Source organism: Staurois parvus, unplaced genomic scaffold, assembly GCF_062004578.1.
Source record: "Staurois parvus isolate SC_StPar_1 unplaced genomic scaffold, SC_StPar_1.0 ptg000091l, whole genome shotgun sequence".
In the NCBI taxonomy this organism is placed as follows: Eukaryota; Metazoa; Chordata; class Amphibia; order Anura; family Ranidae; genus Staurois; species Staurois parvus.
The window spans coordinates 4,096,756-4,117,109 of NW_028317887.1; the positions used below are offsets into that span (position 1 = coordinate 4,096,756).

The window sequence follows — 20,354 nt, forward strand, 5'->3', positions numbered from 1 at the left end:
GCACTGAAGAATGGCTTTCATAGTGGGAAGGGAAGGGAAAAAAACCCTCCTTTTCAACAATGCAAGGAACAGAAGCCACCATGACAGAGACATCTTGGTTTGACAATGCAACCGGATAATTTTGTATACAAAAAAAACCTGGATTTATCCCATACTGTGGGAACGTTTAATTGTGTAAATATGCATCCTTTATGTCATTGAATACTAAGAAGTCTACAGGATGGAGAGGCAATAACTGACTGAATAGATTCATCCAAAACATTTGAGGACAAAAGAAGACATTGAGGGCCTTTGAAATCCAAGACAGGACAGGTGCCTATTTTGAGTTTTGCAGCTGTAATCAAGTTTAAATGGAAATCTTGAAACCTTTTGTTTGGAGGAACCGGAATGATAACCCCTTGTCCAACAATCCCTAAGTGGCTGAAATAAAGTCCGTCCAATGTTGCTGAAAGGAAAGAGGCAAAAATGTTGTAGCTTTTGACGTTTTTGGACCTGCACCCAGGTGCCACCTATGTGGGCTTCCAATATCTCCATAAAAGTCATTAGACACCCTACCACCTCGCATGGAGCAGGTGGCAGTGGATTTTGAGACTGATTTATCTGCAGATTTAGATGCCTTTGCTTGCCAAGGACATTTACTCCCTGAGCCTGAAGGGGTGCAGAATACTTGTAGGTCTGGGAAATGGAAACTGGCTTGGAGGAATAAAAGGTGTCGACTTACACCATTCATCATGGCTTTTGCAAAGCTGGTCAGTGAATACTTTTACCATTGTCGACTTTTTGTATAGTCTTAATTTAAAGTTTTCAATAAAGTACAAGCAGTGCACACAGGAATAACAAGGTTACATACATCTTCCATGACATTGGATATATGTTTCCCTGAGAAAGGCACTAATGGGACAGTTATTGGCAAGGCAATGCACAGCTGTCATACTTAAATATGACAAAGGGGTTTCCTGTCGCCTGTTTTGATGATTTTGTCCCAAAGTGGACCAAAAAGACAGTGGCTCACAAAAGGGTAGTCATAACAAAGCCTTCTTACACCGTTGCTCTGCCAACCTGCATGTTAGCCACCCCCCCCCCCCCCCCCCCCCCCGGATCGAATCCATCTAGCTTCCTGCACCAATTCTCACATAAAGGTCAACACCACTATCATATGGTCAATGTAATCAATAAATTGAGTGTCTTGTGTTAAAAGGTAGATCTCACTAAGAAGTATATGGATCAAGAAATTGCTTTCTGCTTCATGTCAGTAGGGTCCTTAAAGAACAGAGCATCTTCCATAGGAAAAGTCAGAGTTTTTTAAGACGAGACACAGGTGGTTGGACTGCAAGAGGAGTAGTCCATTTTGTGTCAAAATTCTCAGAGATAGAACCCCAGGAATCAGTTAGGATTAATTACTTGTCTGGTGTTTCCACAAAATCATCAAAAAGGGTATGATGAGGAAACACCTTTGTGGAATGTTTATGTCCATGAGTACCAAGCACAGACACCGTGGTAGAGGAGAGAATGGTGGAATCCTTTACTTTTAAAGTGAACTGCACAGCCTTAATTATAAAAGAAATTGTTTCCTTCTGTTTTGGAGAAACAACCGCTGGCTAAAATTCAGGTGGAGGGGTCTCCTCCACTTAGAAAGGGAGGGCACCCAACATTCACCCTTTAAAAGATTCCCTACAAAATCACAAATATTAGGCATCTCTGTGTCAGATTCTGCTGGGGAATGTGGTTATGGGCATCTCAAGCATTTGCATTCAGGAGAAGTAATAAGTTGCACTAATTAAGACCTGGTTCAGAAATGGTCGCTGGATTAGGTATTTGTGACTGAGATCTATAAGAATGTCAAAAAGTACAATCTCATTCTATGCCAAGCTTAGCTCACTTAGTAGAGATGGGGTTCTGCATAGGAAGTTTGTCAGCAGTTGGAGGGTACCTGCTCTTCTGTCTAGCACCAGACATTTTGTCGAATACAAAAAGGCTTATGCTCCTTTAAAAAGTAGAATACCCTGCTCCTTCAGAAATACTCATAACCCGCTGATCTAAATGAATATGAGAGGGTACATGGAAGGTAGGCGAGTGCAGGCCCTGGAGGTCCCTTATAGCACCAGGCACAATTGTGAGCAGAGATGAGGCAAGACTGCCATTGCCACTGCTGAGCATCCCAGTACTTGCTCTGGAGTGTTTTGCCTCAGCAGTCTTCCTGACAAGAAATGTGGAAAGGAGCATAGCTAGAAATTTGCACACATAATAACTACTGCAGAGTGCTGTGTCAATAAAAACCTGACCTAAGTAAAAAGGCAGCTCTTCAGACATAAGTAGTGCCCTGACTGCCGGATACTGACACAAGCACTCCCCATAGATGAAAAATAAGAATTACCCTAGCTTTTTTATTTTTCACAAACTGCTGCAAGGAATCACCAAATAGTGGCCTGACCTGAACAGTGGATTCCTGTGCTAAATGAAACCCAGATGGGTTTGTCACTACCAGCTATAGGGCATTCTCAGAGAAGACCAGTGTATATAGTGAACTGGGAAAACCTGCACTGGTTGGATAACTGGAGAGACTTCCACAATTTCCAATATCTGACTTGAGTCTACCGAATCTAGGAAAAGAGAAGCAGCAGACACATAGACGGATTGAAATTCAGCCAGCTCTGCAGGACTGGCTGAATTTCAATTAGTGTGTGGCTGTCCCTGCTCAAAAGAAATTGATTGTTACAGTGAGGAAAATATTTATTTGAACCCCTGCAGATTTTGTATGTTTGCCCACTTACAAAGAAATGAAGGGTCTATCATTTTTTTTATCATAGGTGTATTTTAAATGATAGAGACAGAATATCAACCAAAAATCCCTTAAAAAACACAATAAAAATGTTATAAATTGAGTTGCAGTTCAGTGAGTAAAATAAGTATTTGATCCCCAAGCAAAACATGAAACCCTTGTTGGCATGCACAAAGGTAAGACATTTCTTGTAGTTGGTTACCAAGTTTGCATACATCACAGGAGGGATTTTGGTCCACTCTTCTTTACAGATCTTCTCTAAATCCTTAAGGTTTCTTGGCTGTCAATTGGCAACTCGAACTTTCAGTTCCCCTCATACATTTTCTATAGGATTAAGGTCTGGAGACTGGCTAGGTCACTCCATTACCTTAATGTGCTTCTTCTTTAGCCACTCCTTTGTTGCCTTGGAGGTATGTTTTGGGTTATTGTCATGCTGGAAGACTCATCCATGACCCATCTTCAGTGTTCTGGCTGAGGGAAGAAGGTTCTTATCCAAGATTTTACATTACATGGCCCCATCCATTGGCCCCTCAATGCGGCAAAGTTGGCCTGTACCTTTAACAGAGAAACGGCCCCAAAGAATAATGTTTCCACCTCCATGCTTGACTGTAGGGCTGGAGTTCTTATGGTCATTGTCAGCATCTTCCTTCCTCCAAACACATCGCCTCCTCACCACCTGTCAAACGCACTTGGATTGCTTTTTTAGCGAAGCAGCAGTCCTATCTACACTTGTACATGAGCCCTTAGTTGCATCCGGCAGCGGCACTCTTAGTATGCGTTCTCATGTAAAGTTAGAGGTGGTAATACCCTGTAGTTGAGTCACAGTTTTACTGTCCACAGTCCCTACCCCCTTTAGCTGCTAAGGCAGAAGCCAAAGGTGTACACATGCTGCAGCAGGAATTACACCCCTGTTTCCTTTGGTGGGTGTTACAGTCTGCCAATCGAGACCCATTCAAGTAAATGGGGCCACTCTGCAATCATCCAGCGACTGTATGCTTCTATGGGGTCCAAGGGGTTAAAGTAGGTGAATAGAAAGCAACACAATGCTGCCTGTTTAACTCTTTGTTTGCTGCACTGCACAAGTTTGCAGGGCACTTTCAGAGCGGTCTCATTCACTTGAATGGGTCATGCTTGGCAGGTGCTACAACCACCAACCAGGACAGGGCATAAGAGCCAGCACTACAGAGGAGACTTCAGCTTGTGCAGCTCTTCCTCCCTTCTACAGCTCCAACTTTATAAATAGTCCATCTGTATTGCACTCTGTTTGATGTTCTAGGATGGCGGTTCAGCGAGCCCAGACTGTGATCTGACAGTCAACCGGCCGAGATCTACTGGTTGCTGACCCCCGCCCTAAAGGCTGTTTTTACTTGTCTTACAATGTCTGAGTGATTGGCGGGGAAGAGGAGACTGATGGGATAATTGTCCCAGACTTTACCTCCTTAATCTAGACATAGTTGAAATACTGGAAGTAATAACTATTTTTTTTTTGTGGTAAAGGGGAGGGGGGAGGGGTGTTGATGATGATGTTCCTGTATTTTGTACATGGCATATATTGTGAGGTCCGTGTTGAGTAATAATGATATAGTATGTTTAAAGGAAAAGTATAGCCAAAGCTTTTTTGGCTATACTTCTATGGATCACAGGAGTACAGTTCATTCTGCACTCCTGTGACCCAGTCCAGGCTCTGAAAACTATATGGTTGGGATTCACCTGGAACAGTGGCTGGCTCTGCCTCCTAACTGCACCGTAGGGAGCCTGAACCAGCCGCTCCCTCCCCAGCCTAGCGCTACAGTGAGCATGGGCCAGGCGTGCAGGGCAAAGAGCTGGTGACGGACAGTCATGGCTCTCTTGTGTTTGGTCGTTCGGTTCTCAGCGTAGAGCTGTTGGGGAACAGATGCATCATCGAACCGATGCTGCATCCACCCAGGTGGGTATAGATTCCATAAATCTCATACTTCTCTTTTAGAGCGGTACTGTACCCAAAACCAAAAATGTAATATATTGCAGCTTACAAATTACCGTAAATTTGGTTGGCTGCATCATTTTTCTTTTCTTTGGCTTTTTTTCCCCTCTGTTTTCACCTGGTGATCTGGCCAGTAACACACCTCCTATATTAGAGTGCCCCCACTCTGGATGAAGGAGTACAGGGGTCCTCTTTGGACAGCAGCATTGTCAGCCTGGGGGGAGGGGAGTGTTAGATGCATTACCAGATTTAAATACACTAAAAAATTGTAGCCAAACACCAGCTTGTACTGCGGTTACACAAGCAGGTTTAGGTTTGACATAAATAAAAAGTCAACATTGTAAGCACCCCTGCTAGTGTTAAATAGTTTGTCTCACCATTGTAACTGAAACATTTTGCTAGAGAGCTTGTTCTCTTGAAAAACATCAGACTTACTGGCTGGATCACAAGATGAAAAATAGAAGAGAGCCTAGAAAAGAAATCTATTGCAGCCATCTCATCTAAAAAATTGGTAAGCTGCAATATAATACATTTTTGCTTTAAGCAAAATATAGATTCTTAAATCAGCTGGTTCTAAACAGAAACCATAAGACTCAGTAAGATCCTTTCCTTTTTTTTTCTTGCTTTTCTTCCTTTTTGTCTTCTTTCTTACACCGTGGTGGACATTTCCAGTGGTGTTGTATGGCATTGATGGTTTGCGTACTTAAGGCTACTTTCACACTGATCCGCTGCAAAAACGCATAGTCGTTTTTACCGCACTTTTGTCGCGCTTTCTCAGCATTTTTAAAGGACATATGACTTAAAAACTGCATCAAAAACACCTCTCAGAGGCGTTTTTGATTTGCTTTTCAGGCTGTTTCCATTCATTTCAATGGGAAGAGGTGTTTTTGGGGTGTTTTTTTTTTAACTCCCTAAACATGCCCCAAAAATGCTGTAAGCAGGAGTTGTGCAACACCTCAGTGTGAAAACATACATAGATATACATTCACATACATAGGGAAGCATTTTTGTTGAGCTTTTCAGGCACTTCTTTTAACGTAAAAACACCTCAGTGTGAAAGTAGCCTTACAGTACTTTATGGAGGGGAAATTCATCAGTAGAATAAGGTTGTACAAAGGGACACCTATCATTAAAAAGGATTTTTATTTTTACTCTTTTTGGTGTCAAAGGAAACTGCTTCTAGAAACATTTATTTTTATTTTAAATATTGTAGCCAGCAGTATGACAACCCATCTGACAGGACCCAGATCAATCAAGAGATGCGGAAGCGACAAGAGGAAGACATGATTCAGTTACAAGCCAGAATGGCTTTAAAACAATCTCGGTTGAACTTGTATTCAGGTGACATGCCTGGAGCATCTATGCTGGACATCAGTAGAGATCCTCTACGAGAAATCGCTATGGAGACAGCCATGACACAGAGGAAACTGAGGGTATTTTTATTCTTACATTACTTTGTAGTAAAAATTAAGCACTTTAAAATATGATCATTTCTACCTGATTTACCATAAAAAGTGAACTTAATAGTCTTTCATCAGCAAAAATAGGGGATAAGAGAATATTTTGCTTCTTACAGTTGTCTTGTTAATTTCCCTTTTAATTGACCAAAGGTTTTATAAGATGGCATTGTTTCATCATCTCTTCACCCGTTTCAATATAGCAACCCTTATAATGTAATGTTTTTCACTAAATGCTTATATCTAACGTTAAGGTTTGCCCCCAGTAAATTACATATTGCATATGGTCTTATTTGTGTTCTGTGAAGAAAAATGACTTTAATACAAAGTTGTAGGTACTGAGCATTTCATGGAAAGGTTTGGAAGAAGAGCTTTTTGTTTTATCTATGAAGCTTTTGTTATATAGTGTGGGATTTCTGCTGGGAAACCAGACTAATGCTGGCCATACACTTAGTTTTTTTTTTTTTATTGCATTCAGCTTGTTTAGATATACGAATTCCCCCTTCAAGCATATTGTATTCTGACAGTGGCACCTGCAGCTGTTAGAATGCATTGCTCAGCCTCTGCAGCCAATTGGCCACAGCTGCTGATCGAAAAAAGTTTTTCAAGTCCCTTTGATCAAACTGCTTTGTGTTGTGTGGGGACTGCCACAAACTGATGGAAACGCGGCTGGTCCCTGCTGAGCTGACTGAACTTTGATCAGTGCTTGACTAGCTTAAGTCTAGGTTCATACTAGTGCTGCTGCATAATCACGTGTTTTCAGTGTGTTTTCGTAGCACATATTTATATGCGTTTTTTTTACTTTTTTTTGTAGAAGACGACTGGATTTTATATACAAACCTCTGCCAAAAATGCACTAAAATGCATGTACATGTGTTTTACATATATTTTACATGGGTTTTCCATTGAAATCTGTGGGGAAAAAAAACATTCTGTGCTGAAACTGAAAGAAGCTTCTGCGCCTTTTGAAAAAACACAGGCCCCATGGAGAATAATGTGATTTCCATTGGCGTGCATGCCAGCATGACAACAAACACAGGAAAAAATACACAAGTGTGAACAGGCAGTCAGTCAAACTTTTCTGTGCTGTTTGTGTGCACTTTATAGCTGGATGAAAAAGCTTTGCCGTTTGTATGTTCTAACAGTAGCTAGAGATGATCTGATTGGAAAAATGACAAATTTTATGTTATTTTTAAAGGATTATTCAGCTTGAAAAGGAAATGCATTTAAATAGTTAATTAGGAAGGTCTTAAATGTCATAACATTCTCTACCAAGCAATTGTTGGCTTGTCTCTCCAGAGAAAGTTGAAGCAATTCTGTGTTTAAGGGATATGCGTGCTTGGCATTCACATTTCTTAAAGAGTTGACAATGATGGAAAAAAATATTTTCCAAATAGAGCTCTGATTTTCAGAAAACATATGCTTGTAAATCTTAAAACCTGTCTCTTTTCGTTATAGAACTTTTTCGGACCAGAGTTTGTAAAAATGACAGTTGAACCTTACATTTCTTTGGATCTCCCACCATCAATTTTGGTAAGAGTGCTTGACTTAAATTTTGTAAATGAAAAAGGCAAGTATAGTGTATATCATTAAGTGCATTAGGGCTCCATGCACACTAGCATTTTTTTTAAAGGTAAAAAAAGCTGATATTCACATTTTAGGTAGCGTTTAGGAGCGTCAGCGTTTTATTAGCATTTTTACAGTACATGTAGGGAAAAAAGCTAGAAAATATGCAAAATATAATTTTTGAACAACATTCGTCTATTCATCAAATGTTCAAAGAATTTTCGTACGACTTTTCTTACGAATATTCTCATCCGAAAATCTACACGTGTATGGCCAGATTAAGAGTAATTATTGCAGTGTAAAATCTGCACCTTTTGACATGCATAGCTTTCCATATTTTCCTATTGTATTGAATATATATAGTAGATTTGTAGATTAACCATTCAAAACAGTTCTCACTGGCTGAGATTACATCATAGGTATCCTAAAGCATATGTCTGAGGGAAAAAAAAACATATGCAGTGCATTTTGGCAAGGCATTTGCGGTGTTTTATATATTTCCAAACACTGCAAGTACAGAAAAATACCTTTTGATTCTGCAAGAAATACACTCGCCCCTTAACATCTTGTATTGAGCTGATTATACTGCCTTTACTGCATTGAAACCCCAGACAGTGTTGTCTGCCTGAGTTCTTCCCTGCTGCACTACAGAACTTCTTCCCCCTGTTATGGAAATGAAGAGAAGGGGAGGTGTTCTGTACTCCATCAGAAAAGAGCTGGGCAAGGCTGACAACACTGCTTGGGATCCCAGCACAGATCAACAGGTCTTTTCCAGGTACTTAAAGCTTTTTTAAAGGATAAAATATGGAGAAATGTTCATGTATTGCCAGCATAAGCAGTAAAAGACTATGTATACAGTGCATTGTTTAAGTGAGTATGCTGCTTTACATTATTGGTAGGAGTAGAAAAACACATCTATTGTGGAGCACTGCAATGCAGGAAGCAGAACCTGCATATAAATTGAGCAAATATGTCTGCTCCCATGCAAATATATTTTTACAAATTATATATAGAAAAAAAGTATTTTTTTAATATCAACACATACTGGTAAGGTTATTTTACATCAAACTGATCACTTTCATTTTAATATTTAAAACAATACCTTTTAATATAGTGTTTTGTGTTTGCATTTATCCTTTTAATATAGTGTTTTGTGTCTGCATATATCTCATTTACCAAGCTTCCTATTTTTAAGGCCAAAAAGGGAAAGACAGATGAGACCCGTCGAAAGGTCAACATCATTCTTCTTAGTGGACAAAGACTTGAATTAACGTGTGATACAAAGTCTACCTGTAAAGATGTGTTTGATATGGTTGTGGCCCACATTGGGCTTGTTGAGCATCACTTGTTCGCTTTAGCAGTGCTGAAAGGTGAGTGTGCTGTATGGCATGATGTTGTTATAGCTGTAAACCTTTTATCAAGAACATGACATCAGCTGCTTAATTGGAAGGAGTTTGGTAGTTAGGAGCTTCCTTCACATATATTCTAAATTGTTCCTTTAAAGGGTGGGCATTATTTAGACACTTAAAGTGGAAGAAATGCCTAACATTATCTGTTTTTAAAAATATCCACCCATTCCCAACTATCCTGCCTAATCTGTATAAAAAAATATCTTTATACTTACCGTTTTTTAATCCGCTCCAGTCTAGTCACACAATCTGCTCCGACTTCCCTGTGTCAGTGAGCGGCTGCTGCAGGGGAGAGGAGGGAAATGAGACAACAGCTATGGGTCACAGCTCTCGGAATTCCCGCCCATTGTCGAGCGTTTTCTGAGCCAAGCTGTAGTATCTTGTGACTGGTTCGGTGCTGATTAAAACAGGTAAATATACACTTTTTTTTTACAGGTTAAGCGTAGAATTGGGCTTTTCTTCTACTTCAAAGCAAATCCATAACACGTTAAAGAAAAAAGATGCTAGCAATTAATGTGATGCAGGCCCCTAGAGCTGGCTAGAAAATTTCTGGTTGTATTGAAGTCTGCCCTTTCCTTTCTCCCTCCTACTTTGCTAAGGGCCCATCCATATGGTTGGCTGCCTCCATAGCCAATAGGAATCTGTAGGGTGCCTGCAATTTATATCTGAGAGCAGACTGTTTTCTTTTGTTTACAAACGATTTTATTATATGAAGGTAGACTGTAAAACAACAGCACATTTTCAAATATAATTTACAGCAATAACAAGGCACTTTTGAATAGTACAATACAGAAAAGGATATTAACGCATAAAAAGAAAAGAAGAAGAGAGGGAAAAAGGAAAAAAAAAAAAAATTAAGATTGCAGGAACATGAAATGTGTAAATGATGAGGTAGATTAAATGATACATCTGTCAACAATATACGCCATTCAACTCTCTCTGGGAATATTATTAATCATGCAATAAATGTCTACAATCCCTCCACGACTCCCACTTCTTATCAAACAAGTGCATCTTATCCAGTAGGGTATAATGAATGCGTTCCATGAGCATTGAAAGACTGTTTTTTGTTACAATGATGTGTTTTGAAGGATATAAATAATATCAAGATGTAACTTTAGAAAATATTTTCATTACTATGAACACATCAACCCATACACATTTTAAAGTGGAGCTTCAGCCTAAATGTTATTTTAAAAATAGTGGATAAAGGTTTGAACTTCTGTAGGTTTTATTGCATTATATGTCCCCATTGGAGAGATCTCCTTTTCTTATACAGAGGACAGGAAGTCCTGACAGGTGTTATAACCCCACTTCTTTTACATAGTGAAAGTCAATCTGCCAGCAGGACCATAGGTAGTAATAAAAACTTCCCAGATGTTCTAATTCTTTCTTTTTCTGCCAAAACAGTCTTTTTTTTTTTTAATGTTTTTCAAGATGGATGTGGATTGCACATAGCGTTTTGATATGTTTTTAAGGAAAGCAGCATCAAAATCCAGTGGAGTAATTTGCATTATACTGTATCTATACCTGAGGATGTGCACCTAGCTCAAAAAAGGAGCTACGTAATTTTATATTGTGTCCTGCAGGCTATTCTGAATGGACAAGGCTCTGACTCTTCTAAATAATGTCATAGCTTTACCTTAACCCCCCACCCAAACACACACACACAGACACACATACACCTAATTTCGTACTGTTCAATACCGATACCTAGGATAGTGGAGGAGAGGGGTGTGGGCAAGCTCCCTTACAATAGGGAAGTGCCAAGGTTTTCCTGGTTCAGAATGGCCTGACTTTGGGACATGTAGATAGCAGTCAACACTGCTGCTTGCACCTCTAGGTGCTGAACAGCTAATTTGTTCGCCTAAAATATGTAATCAGTGGCGGCTTGTATCTTTTCAGACAATGAGTTCTTCTTTATTGATCTTGACCTCAAATTGTCAAAAGTTGCTCCAGAAGGTTGGAAAGAAGATACAAAAAGGAGAGGAAAATCTGCAATCAATTTCTCCTTATATTTCAGAATAAAATTTTTTGTCGATGATGTCAGCCTTATTCAGTAAGGCATTTTATGTCATATTTCCAGTTGTAAAATAGCACTGCTTGACTTGTGTAAGCTATAAAGGTTAATTTAGGTATGCTGTTTGAAAGACATGACTACAAAATTATGGAAAAGTGAAACAAGCTGTGCATAAATAAATATTCCCTTCTTGTTCACCTCGCATGCATGTTGAGAAATATAAAACAAGAACGGAGCTTTTTAATAGTAAAGTTCCTTTCACACTGATCCGCCACAAAACGCTTTCTGAGCGTTTTTTAAAGGACATGTGACTTAAAAACTGCACCAAAAACGCTTCTCAGAGGAGTTTTTGAGGCGCTTTTCAGACATTTTTCAGGTGTTTTTTTTATTTCAATGGGAGGCATTTTTGGGGCTTTTTTTTTTTTAACTCACCAAACATGCCCTAAGATGCTGCAAGCAAGAGTTTTTACACCGCACCGCAAGTGCAACGCCTCAGTGTGAAAACATATATAGATATTCATTCACATATACAGAGAAGCATTTTTCTTGAGCTTTTTAGGCACTTTTTTTAACGCAAAAATGCTTCAAAAGCTCCTCAACGTGAAAGTAGCCTCATATATTTGTATAACCTGTAAATGCTCATAGCTCATGAGACATTATTTTGTGCTTAAGACTTTCCCTTACCCCTGTTCTGTCTCTATAGGCACAGCCTTACTTGCCACCAGTACTACCTGCAGCAAAGAAAAGATATCCTAGAAGAGCGGCTACATTGTGATGATGAAGCAGCCTTGCTGTTGGCATCCCTAGCTCTTCAAGCAGAGTACGGAGATTACCAGCAAGAAGTATGTGTGCAGAACGGAACTTTTCACCTGAGTCTTCATATCAGAAATGTCAGGTTAAGCTGTCCTATATAGTTTATAATCAGAATTGTGGAATAGTGTAGTCTTGACTGGTGAAACATTATTTAAGGGTCCATGCATGTTAGACATAAAAAAACCTACCAGAACTGCCAACAGTCAGAAAGTGAGATTTACACACTCAAGTGTGTGGAAAGCCATCCGCTGCTGCCAACACACATATGTCAGTGGCAGCGAAAGGGTTTACAGCACATCTTGTATGATAGTCTAAACAAGTACCAAATCCAATAACTATGTGATCCACAAGCCACAGAAAATAAACAAAAAACTTCCTTTGCCGTCCCTGATTTGTGTCTCACACAACACCCGTTCCCTTCCAGACACTGCAGCTCCCATCAAAGGGCAGTGCTGTCAATCCAGAAAGCATGGGGTGGAACTACATGTGGCCAGGTAGTGACTGACAAGCTACAGGTTTATAAAACAATCATGACAAAAAAATGGGCACAATATCTAAATATATACCCCCAACAAGAAAAAGGAAAAAAAAAAAAAGAAATCCACGGTGTATTATGACAATGCTGTGGTGTGAGCATTCTTATGGTTACTGCAATTATTGTTTCAGTTTATAGTTGATGAAAATTATAACACCCTTGATCAACCAACTATAAATGGCACAATAGTTGTAGCAATTGTGACAATTTAATATTTATTAACTATTATGGTTGTGATTCTTAGAGATTATAATCTGAGGCATTTACAATATATGGATTTTCATAATGATTTCTTACCGTTTTTGACAATTTTTACCCGTTGACATTTTTACCTTTCTTGTTGACAGGTTTTTGCATTGTTTTTAAGTTTTTATTGCTGTCTTTGTCTACATTGTGACTATTTATCATTACATACTGTCTGGTTATCAAGACCAGTTGCGTAGCCATAGTGGAGTTGCCCTGGGCAAAACATTTTTAGGGGTGCAAAATTAGTAAGGATTAGAGGTGAGTAGAGGTAGGAGATTAGTCTGAGTGCACTCCTGATCTGGTCCTGTCAGCAGCGCATTTCCTATTGTTTCTCTCCCCCTTAGTCTGTGTATGTGGGTTTGGCTAGATGGTTTTAGGTCAGAGAGGGCGGAGTTGACCAGAGGCCGTGGGGCTGCCTACTCACAGCTAATTGTGGGAACCCTAACTGGGGTTCTCTCAGCTAATCACAGGCAGGGTGCATTTGCAGGCGCCTTAAAGTGGTTGTAAACTCTTAAATATACCCAGTGATGTGACTGGCCTCAGGTGATACACAGAGATGAAAGAAATCCTCCTACATAAATCCATTCAAAGTACAGAATTTATAAAGCTTGTTTGAGTGTTGAGAAAATGGGGCGGATAGCTGAAATTACATACTGCAGAGTTCAATGAGAAGAGCTGATTGAAGGGACCCCCCTTCACACAGCTCACAGGAACAGAGCTAAGGCTGTCAATAATAGGCTGTGTGCTGGAGGTTCCTCCCCTGTCACCTTGTTTTTTTTCTTGGTGTCAGGAGAGCTTTTCAGAAGTGATTCATGCTGATAGCAGAGGAATGAAGCAGCAGACATAAATGACACTTTGGTGCTCTTAATGTAGGCAAGTACACACTGTTTAGGAATATGCTTTCTTCAAATTTCATGTGTAAGGTTTACAACCACTTTAAAGTATAATTTCTTTATTTTTTCCACTACGATCTGCATTTATTTTCTTCTAAAATATTTTAATGGTTATTTTATCATATCATTTCAGAATACAAAGTCCATTGTTTTGCTCCTTAGCTACATCATATTTTGTGAAGTTATATATGCAATATATAATATATACAGTATTGTAACATAAAATCTAAATAACAATGTTGTTACCTAGGTTCATGGCCTAGCCTATTTTAGACTGGAACATTATCTCCCTGTTCGAGTGATTGAAAAAATGGATCTGTCCTATATGAAGGAGGAATTACCCAGGCTACACAGCACATACGCAGGAGCTTCAGAGAGGGACACAGAACTTGAATTCTTAAAAGTAAATACATTTCTTTGTAAATGTTTGTGGTCCATTGCGTGATGTTTGCAAAATGTATTTTTGCTTTTGCCTGATTAAAGCTCTATATAGACAAAGGGGCAGAATAAAATTTATAAATTGACATTGCGAATGTTTTAACATTGGTGCAAGCATAACAAATAATTACCGTAATGTTTGTAATATGTCTTTAATAGTTTCATTTTTGCTTTTCACCGGGCTATTGGTAACAACTACTAGCATTCGATCCTAAGAGAAAAAGAGCTATAGAACATTTGACAATGGGAGTTATTAGGCTAAGAACATTCGACCAACAGGGAAACCACTATGAAGAAGACTTCTGTACAGTATGCAGTCTTTGGAGAATCTTCTGTGAAAGGCCAAAATAATGGGTGCTTGACTAAAGGATCATCCAGCTGCAGAATGAAGCAAAACATTCAATATTTATTATTATCAATGCTGTATGTGACAACTTCCCCCAGGTTGTTAGGGAGCTGGTATCATAGCAACCAGTGACTCATTCCCACATGACACATTTAGCTGTCAGCCAGGATTCACAACTGACATGTGAATGTAAACAAACACCCTAATGCAAGCAGTTGACTGGCTCTGCAATGCTTTGAGTATTCCAGCAATTGGTCATGCTAAATAGGAAGCATAGATTTTATTAAACTACAAGGGGCTACTGTATGATGTTGACGTGTTTGAAAATGTTAGAATAGCAGTAGACGTTTGCAAATTGCATGCTTGGGGTTAATGCAGTATTGCAACTACCACCATAGACACCATATTGGTTCTATGCGACCCAGGGCAGAGAAAGGCCTGATCGGAGCCAAGAGGGTGAGCTGTCATGTGGGCTCTTTCTGCCACTTGCTGTTCTGTTATTTGCATATGGTGTGGCTTATCCCCTCCCCTCCTCCTCCATGCAGCACTACTGACAGTGCTTGTCCCCTCACCTCCTGCTCCCACTTCTCCTCCCTGTATCTATCCTTCTAACAGTGACCTTCCTTTCCTGCATCTGTGATCATCTGAGAACACACACAGTGTCATTTGGCTCCTCCTCAAGCACCAACCACAGTTCAATGTACTCACCAGCAGGAATAAGATTTCTGAACTAACTCTCCAGGTGAGCTGTGCACAATGATGGAAGGGGGTGCAGAGGTGGAAGAGGCTTCAGTGGTGCAATAGGTTGCGCTGGTTGAAGTAGATGAGAAGGTAGAAAGACGTGAATTGTTCCAAGGGGGAAGGGGTTGCAGTGGTAAAAGAGTTTGTAGTGTTTTAAGGAGATTCACCCTCTCTATTTGTCCTGTTTACCATTAATATTAAAAATTAATATTGAAAGTGAAAGTAAAAGAAAATCCCAAATTTGGGTTGTCCCCAGAAGTGTAATAGAGGGGAAATCTTCCAATGGGAATACTAGTTCTGGTGACCTGGGGGTCCCCAAGGAATTCCCTTAATTTGCAGGGATTTCCCCTCACTTCCTGTTTGGCTATGGGACAGGAAGTGAAGGGAAATCTCCATAATGAGACACAGATGGTGAAAAAATAAATGACATTATATGCTCTAGTTCATGCCCTGTGCCGCATGACTAAAGTTATTAGGGCGTTTTTCAGCAGCTTTTGTTCTGTTCTTTGCTTTTGTTTAAAAAGTCCAGAGTTATAAATAATATCAACTGAATTCTTTGCTAAAGCATATGCAATAGAATGTGTACGTTAGTCATGTTTCTTCTTGTTTTGGTGAACCTTACACTTATTCCTACAATTGTCCGTTTCCTTATGTCAGGTGTGTCAGAGGCTTTCTGAGTATGGAGTTCATTTTCATAGAGTGCTCCCAGAGAAAAAGTCTCAGACTGGCATCCTTCTTGGGGTATGTCCTAAGGGAGTCCTCATCTTTGAGGTGCACAATGGCACACGGACTCCAGTGCTGCGATTCCCATGGAGAGAAACAAAGAAGATTTCTTTTACTGTAAGTATGAAATGAATGGTGCCAGCAAAAAATATGTTTTGTTGTACACTAGACACAAACTGTTCTGGCCCACAGTTGCTTGAAAAATGTGTTCACCAAAGTTTCCCTGCTGTGACTTTTCTATGTCCTTTAACCCCTTTTTCTAGTATAAGCATACCAAACAGTTTTAGTATTCATTCACATTCCTCTTTTATTTCTACATTTCAATAGAAATACATTTCAAAGCGCTTTTATTCTTTATTGCTGTGGTACTGACTCTATAACCTCACAGCAGGATTTGTTCAACAATCTTCTCCCCCATTAATGCCATTTGCAATTATTTTTTAATTGGCATTTGCCACTTTAAATTTCAGTATTTTACATTTTAGAAGAAAGGCCTAACAATGTCCACTAGTCTAAGGTAAGTCTCATTAGCAAAATTATTTAGACAACTGCAGTGGAAAATGGATTTCTAGTGACTTTACAATATTTTTTGTGGGATGAGAATAGGTAGTTGTTGTTCAGCATACTAATAGCATCTTTCTTACATTCAAAATCAGACATGAGTCATTCATATCTTCCCTCCCATGGCTTGAATGTTTTCAGTCAGATGTATGACGCATCCCTTAAACTTAAGGATCCCAAAGCTTAAGGATCCCACCTTGGCCCTTATTTACACAGTGTGCACATGCGCAGACTTCGAATTACCTGCTTTAGCTACACCTTAAGTTAGTAGTCTGGCATCTCTGAAAATCCCTCAGCCTGTTAGGGCCTTTCCATTGTGTTCCCTATCACCTCCAGTCTTATATAGTGATTGTCCTAACCCGGATTGGCCCGTCAATTCCCTATAGAGGAGGAGTTTCTAAAGAAGTGGTCTGCCCCTAATGTGGACCCAGCCATTTCCTGTCATAACAAGATTGTGTCAATTTTAAGGACATCCTCATTTTTACAGAGCCAGTGCATAAAAAGCTATGTCCATTTGTCAGACCTTAGCCATCTGGTCCTAAGTCATGTCCAGGGCCCTAAAACAGATCCTTCTGTTCTCCAGCAGCTGGAGCTCTGTGTCCCTATTCTATTGTGTTGACAAGTTAGTTGATATTATACTTGCATTATGCCTTTGACGGGAAATGCCTCTGGCAAATCTCTGCACAACATCAAGGAAGGTACCAGGGAAAGGGCACCTTTTTGCTTCAGAAAAAAAGGCAAATCTCCATCTATGCAACTGTAGGCTAAGATGAGTTCCTTTAGTTTATCCAAGGCAAAGATCCAATCCATAGCCCCCATGTCCTAAAATCTGCAAGCAATTTGTCCTCACAATGAAGGGATGCCCTCACTTCTCAAAGTGTAGGGACATCTGTTGGCCTTTGTGGCCATCTAGTCTCCAGACATTTCAAACATTTGAGCTCAGAATGTGGCTACATGCTACAATGTTGGTCTCTGCCTCCTCCCAGTTTCATGTTGTCACAGTTGCTAACATCCCTGCAAAGATTCCATTGTCCCAAAAAAGGAGATGTTTCAGGGTTTCTATTCCAACCTGTTCACCATCCTTAAACCGAAAGGGGGCATCCACCGCATACTGGATTTAAAGGTTCTTAACACCTTAGACTACAAAAATCCTGCATGGAATTCACTAGGCTGGTTACTGTCCCCTGTTTTGGAGATCATTTGGACTCTGTGGACATCAAAGCTGCCTACATGCTTGTCTTCTTACCAGGGCATCAGTGCTACCTGCATTATGCTTTGGGCTCACATCATTTACAATTTGTTGCCCTTCCCCGTGGCCTGCCCGCTGCTCCTTGGGTCTTCACCATGGTTTTTGCTCTGTTACATGCTCAGGGCATATCCATATCTAAATAACCTTATTCTCAGGGAACAGTTGGTTGAGACTGTCAGCTGTTGTTCAATAAACTATACAGGCTCTATTCTGGTGGATATTAAATCTCCAGAAATCAGTGCTGGATCCCTCTCATCACTTGGAGTCTATAGGCATGATCTTGGATACATCCCTGTACAGGATATTCCTTCCCCAGACAAAACTCCAGATTCTCCACTCCCACATTCAGACCATTTACCCCAGGATCCAAACAACTCATTTGTATTTGCATAAGGGTTTTAAACTTAATAGAGGCCTCCTACAAGGCAGTCCCAGTTGTCCAACTTCTCTCCAGACCATTTCAACTCAACATTCTGGGACAGAAGGGTGGCATCTGTGGTTCATTCCATATGCCTGACCAGCAAAATTAGCTTTGTCCTAGCATGGGAGTCCGGTGCTGGACTCAAGATATTTTTGCCCCAGTTGTTTGGAAGGTTTGCACAATGAATGTCAGCCTATCAGGCTCAGTACAAGGAACTCCGTTATTGGAAGTTCATTACTCTTTTATCCCTTCTGGACCTTCTGTCTACAAGGTCATCCAAACAGGATTCAATTGGACAATGCTCTGGCAGTGGCTAACATCTAGGAAGAAGAAATCTTGTGGCTCAAAGAGAATCCGTTTTAATTCTGGTTTGGACAGAACTTTATGTCCTTTCCCTGTCTGCCATGCACATTGCAGGCTTGGAAAACCGACAAGCAAACTTCCTCAGTCACCGTTGTTTAGACTCTGGAAAATAGTGTTTCAGGTGGGGGATAGAGGATGTGCACTTTCTAGCTTCCAAGTTCAATAACAAACTGAGCAGGTTTGGTTCCCGGTTTAGACATCCTCTAGCCTTTGCAGCGGATGCTCTGTTGACTCCATGGGATCTGTTTGACTTAATCTATGCCTTTCCTACTCTGAAGCCCCTTTCTCATCTACTTCACTGGATCAGGATGAAGTGCATTGTGATGTTTCTCATTGCACTGAACTGGCCCAAAAGGGCATAGGTACTCAGACCTCTTCAGGCTCCGACAGACTTTTTGGGCTCTCGCAGATCATGCAGATATTCTGTCCCAAGGGCCGGTTTACCACCCTGCTTGTTGGTCACTGGCTTTATTGGTCTGGTTGTTGGTCCTGAGGGACAGAGGCCTATAAAATTTGGTTATCCCTACCGTTTTGAAAGCTAGAAAATTGACTTCTGACAGTCTACAGAGTCTACCAAAGCATGGTGCGAAGCAAGGAAATTCTATCCAGAAAGTTCTTCGAGGGATGAATCTTGTTTCTCTCTAGTCTGGTCTCTACCAATGTTTGGCCTGGAGCGCGATCAAGAGTTAGATATCAGCCTTAGTGATTAGTTTTCAGAGACCACTTGACTTTCAGTTGTAGTGAAGGGCTTCATGTGCAAGGTGTCCCTCTGGCTGTTCTGGATTATGGCACACACTGTTCAGTTATATCTCCCAGCTACGGCTCCCTTTAGATTTTCGTACTCTGTTTATTGTTCCAAAGGTCCTCGCAGGGGACAGCCTGCTTCTTGTTCCACTAGCGCCAGGTGGATTTGATAGGTCAACATTGAAGCTTATGACCTTAAGACGGATCTAAACTTCAAGCAATATTAAACCCAAAAACAAAAATATAATATATTGCAGCTTACTTATTCTTAGACGTTGTGGCTACATTAGTTTTCTGTGTTTAGCTGTTTCCTTTATTGTCACTTGGTGATCTGGCCAGTAACACATTTCTTGTCTCAGGATGGCTCCTCTCTATGGAGGAGCAACAGAGACGCCCTTGAGCAGCAACACTGTCTGGAGAGGGCAGTATTAGATGGACTAGTAGGTTTAGGTACACTTTACGTAAGTGACTAACAAAATAAAGCCTAACTCCAACAAACACTAAGAAAAAAATATTTCAGGGACAGTCACAGGTGTCCCTGGAAGGAACTTAAATAATTGCAGATCTTTTGGTAGGCCTAGAAAGATGCATGTATTTTAACTGTTTTAGTAACTGTTTGTGTAGAGGTGTGCTTCAATTAATCAATGTTTTGGATGCATAGGTACAGGATATTTAAATTATTCTTCCATTACAAAAGGAAACATTGTGGGTTTTTTTGTTTTTTTTTTTTGTCTGGCTGTAGAAGAAAAAAATAAGTTTGCAAAACACATCAGATGGGATCAAGCATGTTTTCCAAACAGAAAGCAGCAAGACTTGCCAGTATCTCCTCCACCTCTGCTCTTCCCAGCACAAGTTCCAGCTACAAATGAGAGCCAGGCAAAGCAGCCAAGAGAATCAAGAGATTGGTAAGATGCCATGTGTTTCTTGTTGTGTTTTTTTTCTCAGAATCAGAGCTAGCCTTACCAATCCATCCACTTGCTAAAAATGCATAATATAAATGTTTACCTGCTTTCTAAGCTGTTTAAAATGTCTTTATTATTCCATCTGCTTCATGTTCATAGTGCATGGACAAAAAGTAAATAGGACA

At 40.1% G+C, this 20,354-nt stretch overlaps 1 protein-coding gene across 4 annotated transcripts in view; it reads left to right on the top strand.

The window, feature by feature from the left end:
• PTPN13 (protein tyrosine phosphatase non-receptor type 13) overlaps positions 1 to 20,354 on the top strand; it is a 375,298-nt gene that overhangs the window by 242,418 nt on the left and 112,526 nt on the right. For all 4 annotated transcript variants that reach the window (XM_089670565.1, XM_089670567.1, XM_089670566.1 and 1 more), the window contains 8 exons: positions 5,956 to 6,175; positions 7,658 to 7,732; positions 8,961 to 9,135; positions 11,080 to 11,233; positions 11,898 to 12,036; positions 13,932 to 14,084; positions 15,864 to 16,046; positions 20,010 to 20,172. In XM_089670565.1, the coding sequence (XP_089526691.1) occupies positions 5,956 to 6,175; positions 7,658 to 7,732; positions 8,961 to 9,135; positions 11,080 to 11,233; positions 11,898 to 12,036; positions 13,932 to 14,084; positions 15,864 to 16,046; positions 20,010 to 20,172 (1,262 nt within the window). The remainder of the gene's footprint in view (positions 1 to 5,955; positions 6,176 to 7,657; positions 7,733 to 8,960; positions 9,136 to 11,079; positions 11,234 to 11,897; positions 12,037 to 13,931; positions 14,085 to 15,863; positions 16,047 to 20,009; positions 20,173 to 20,354) is intronic.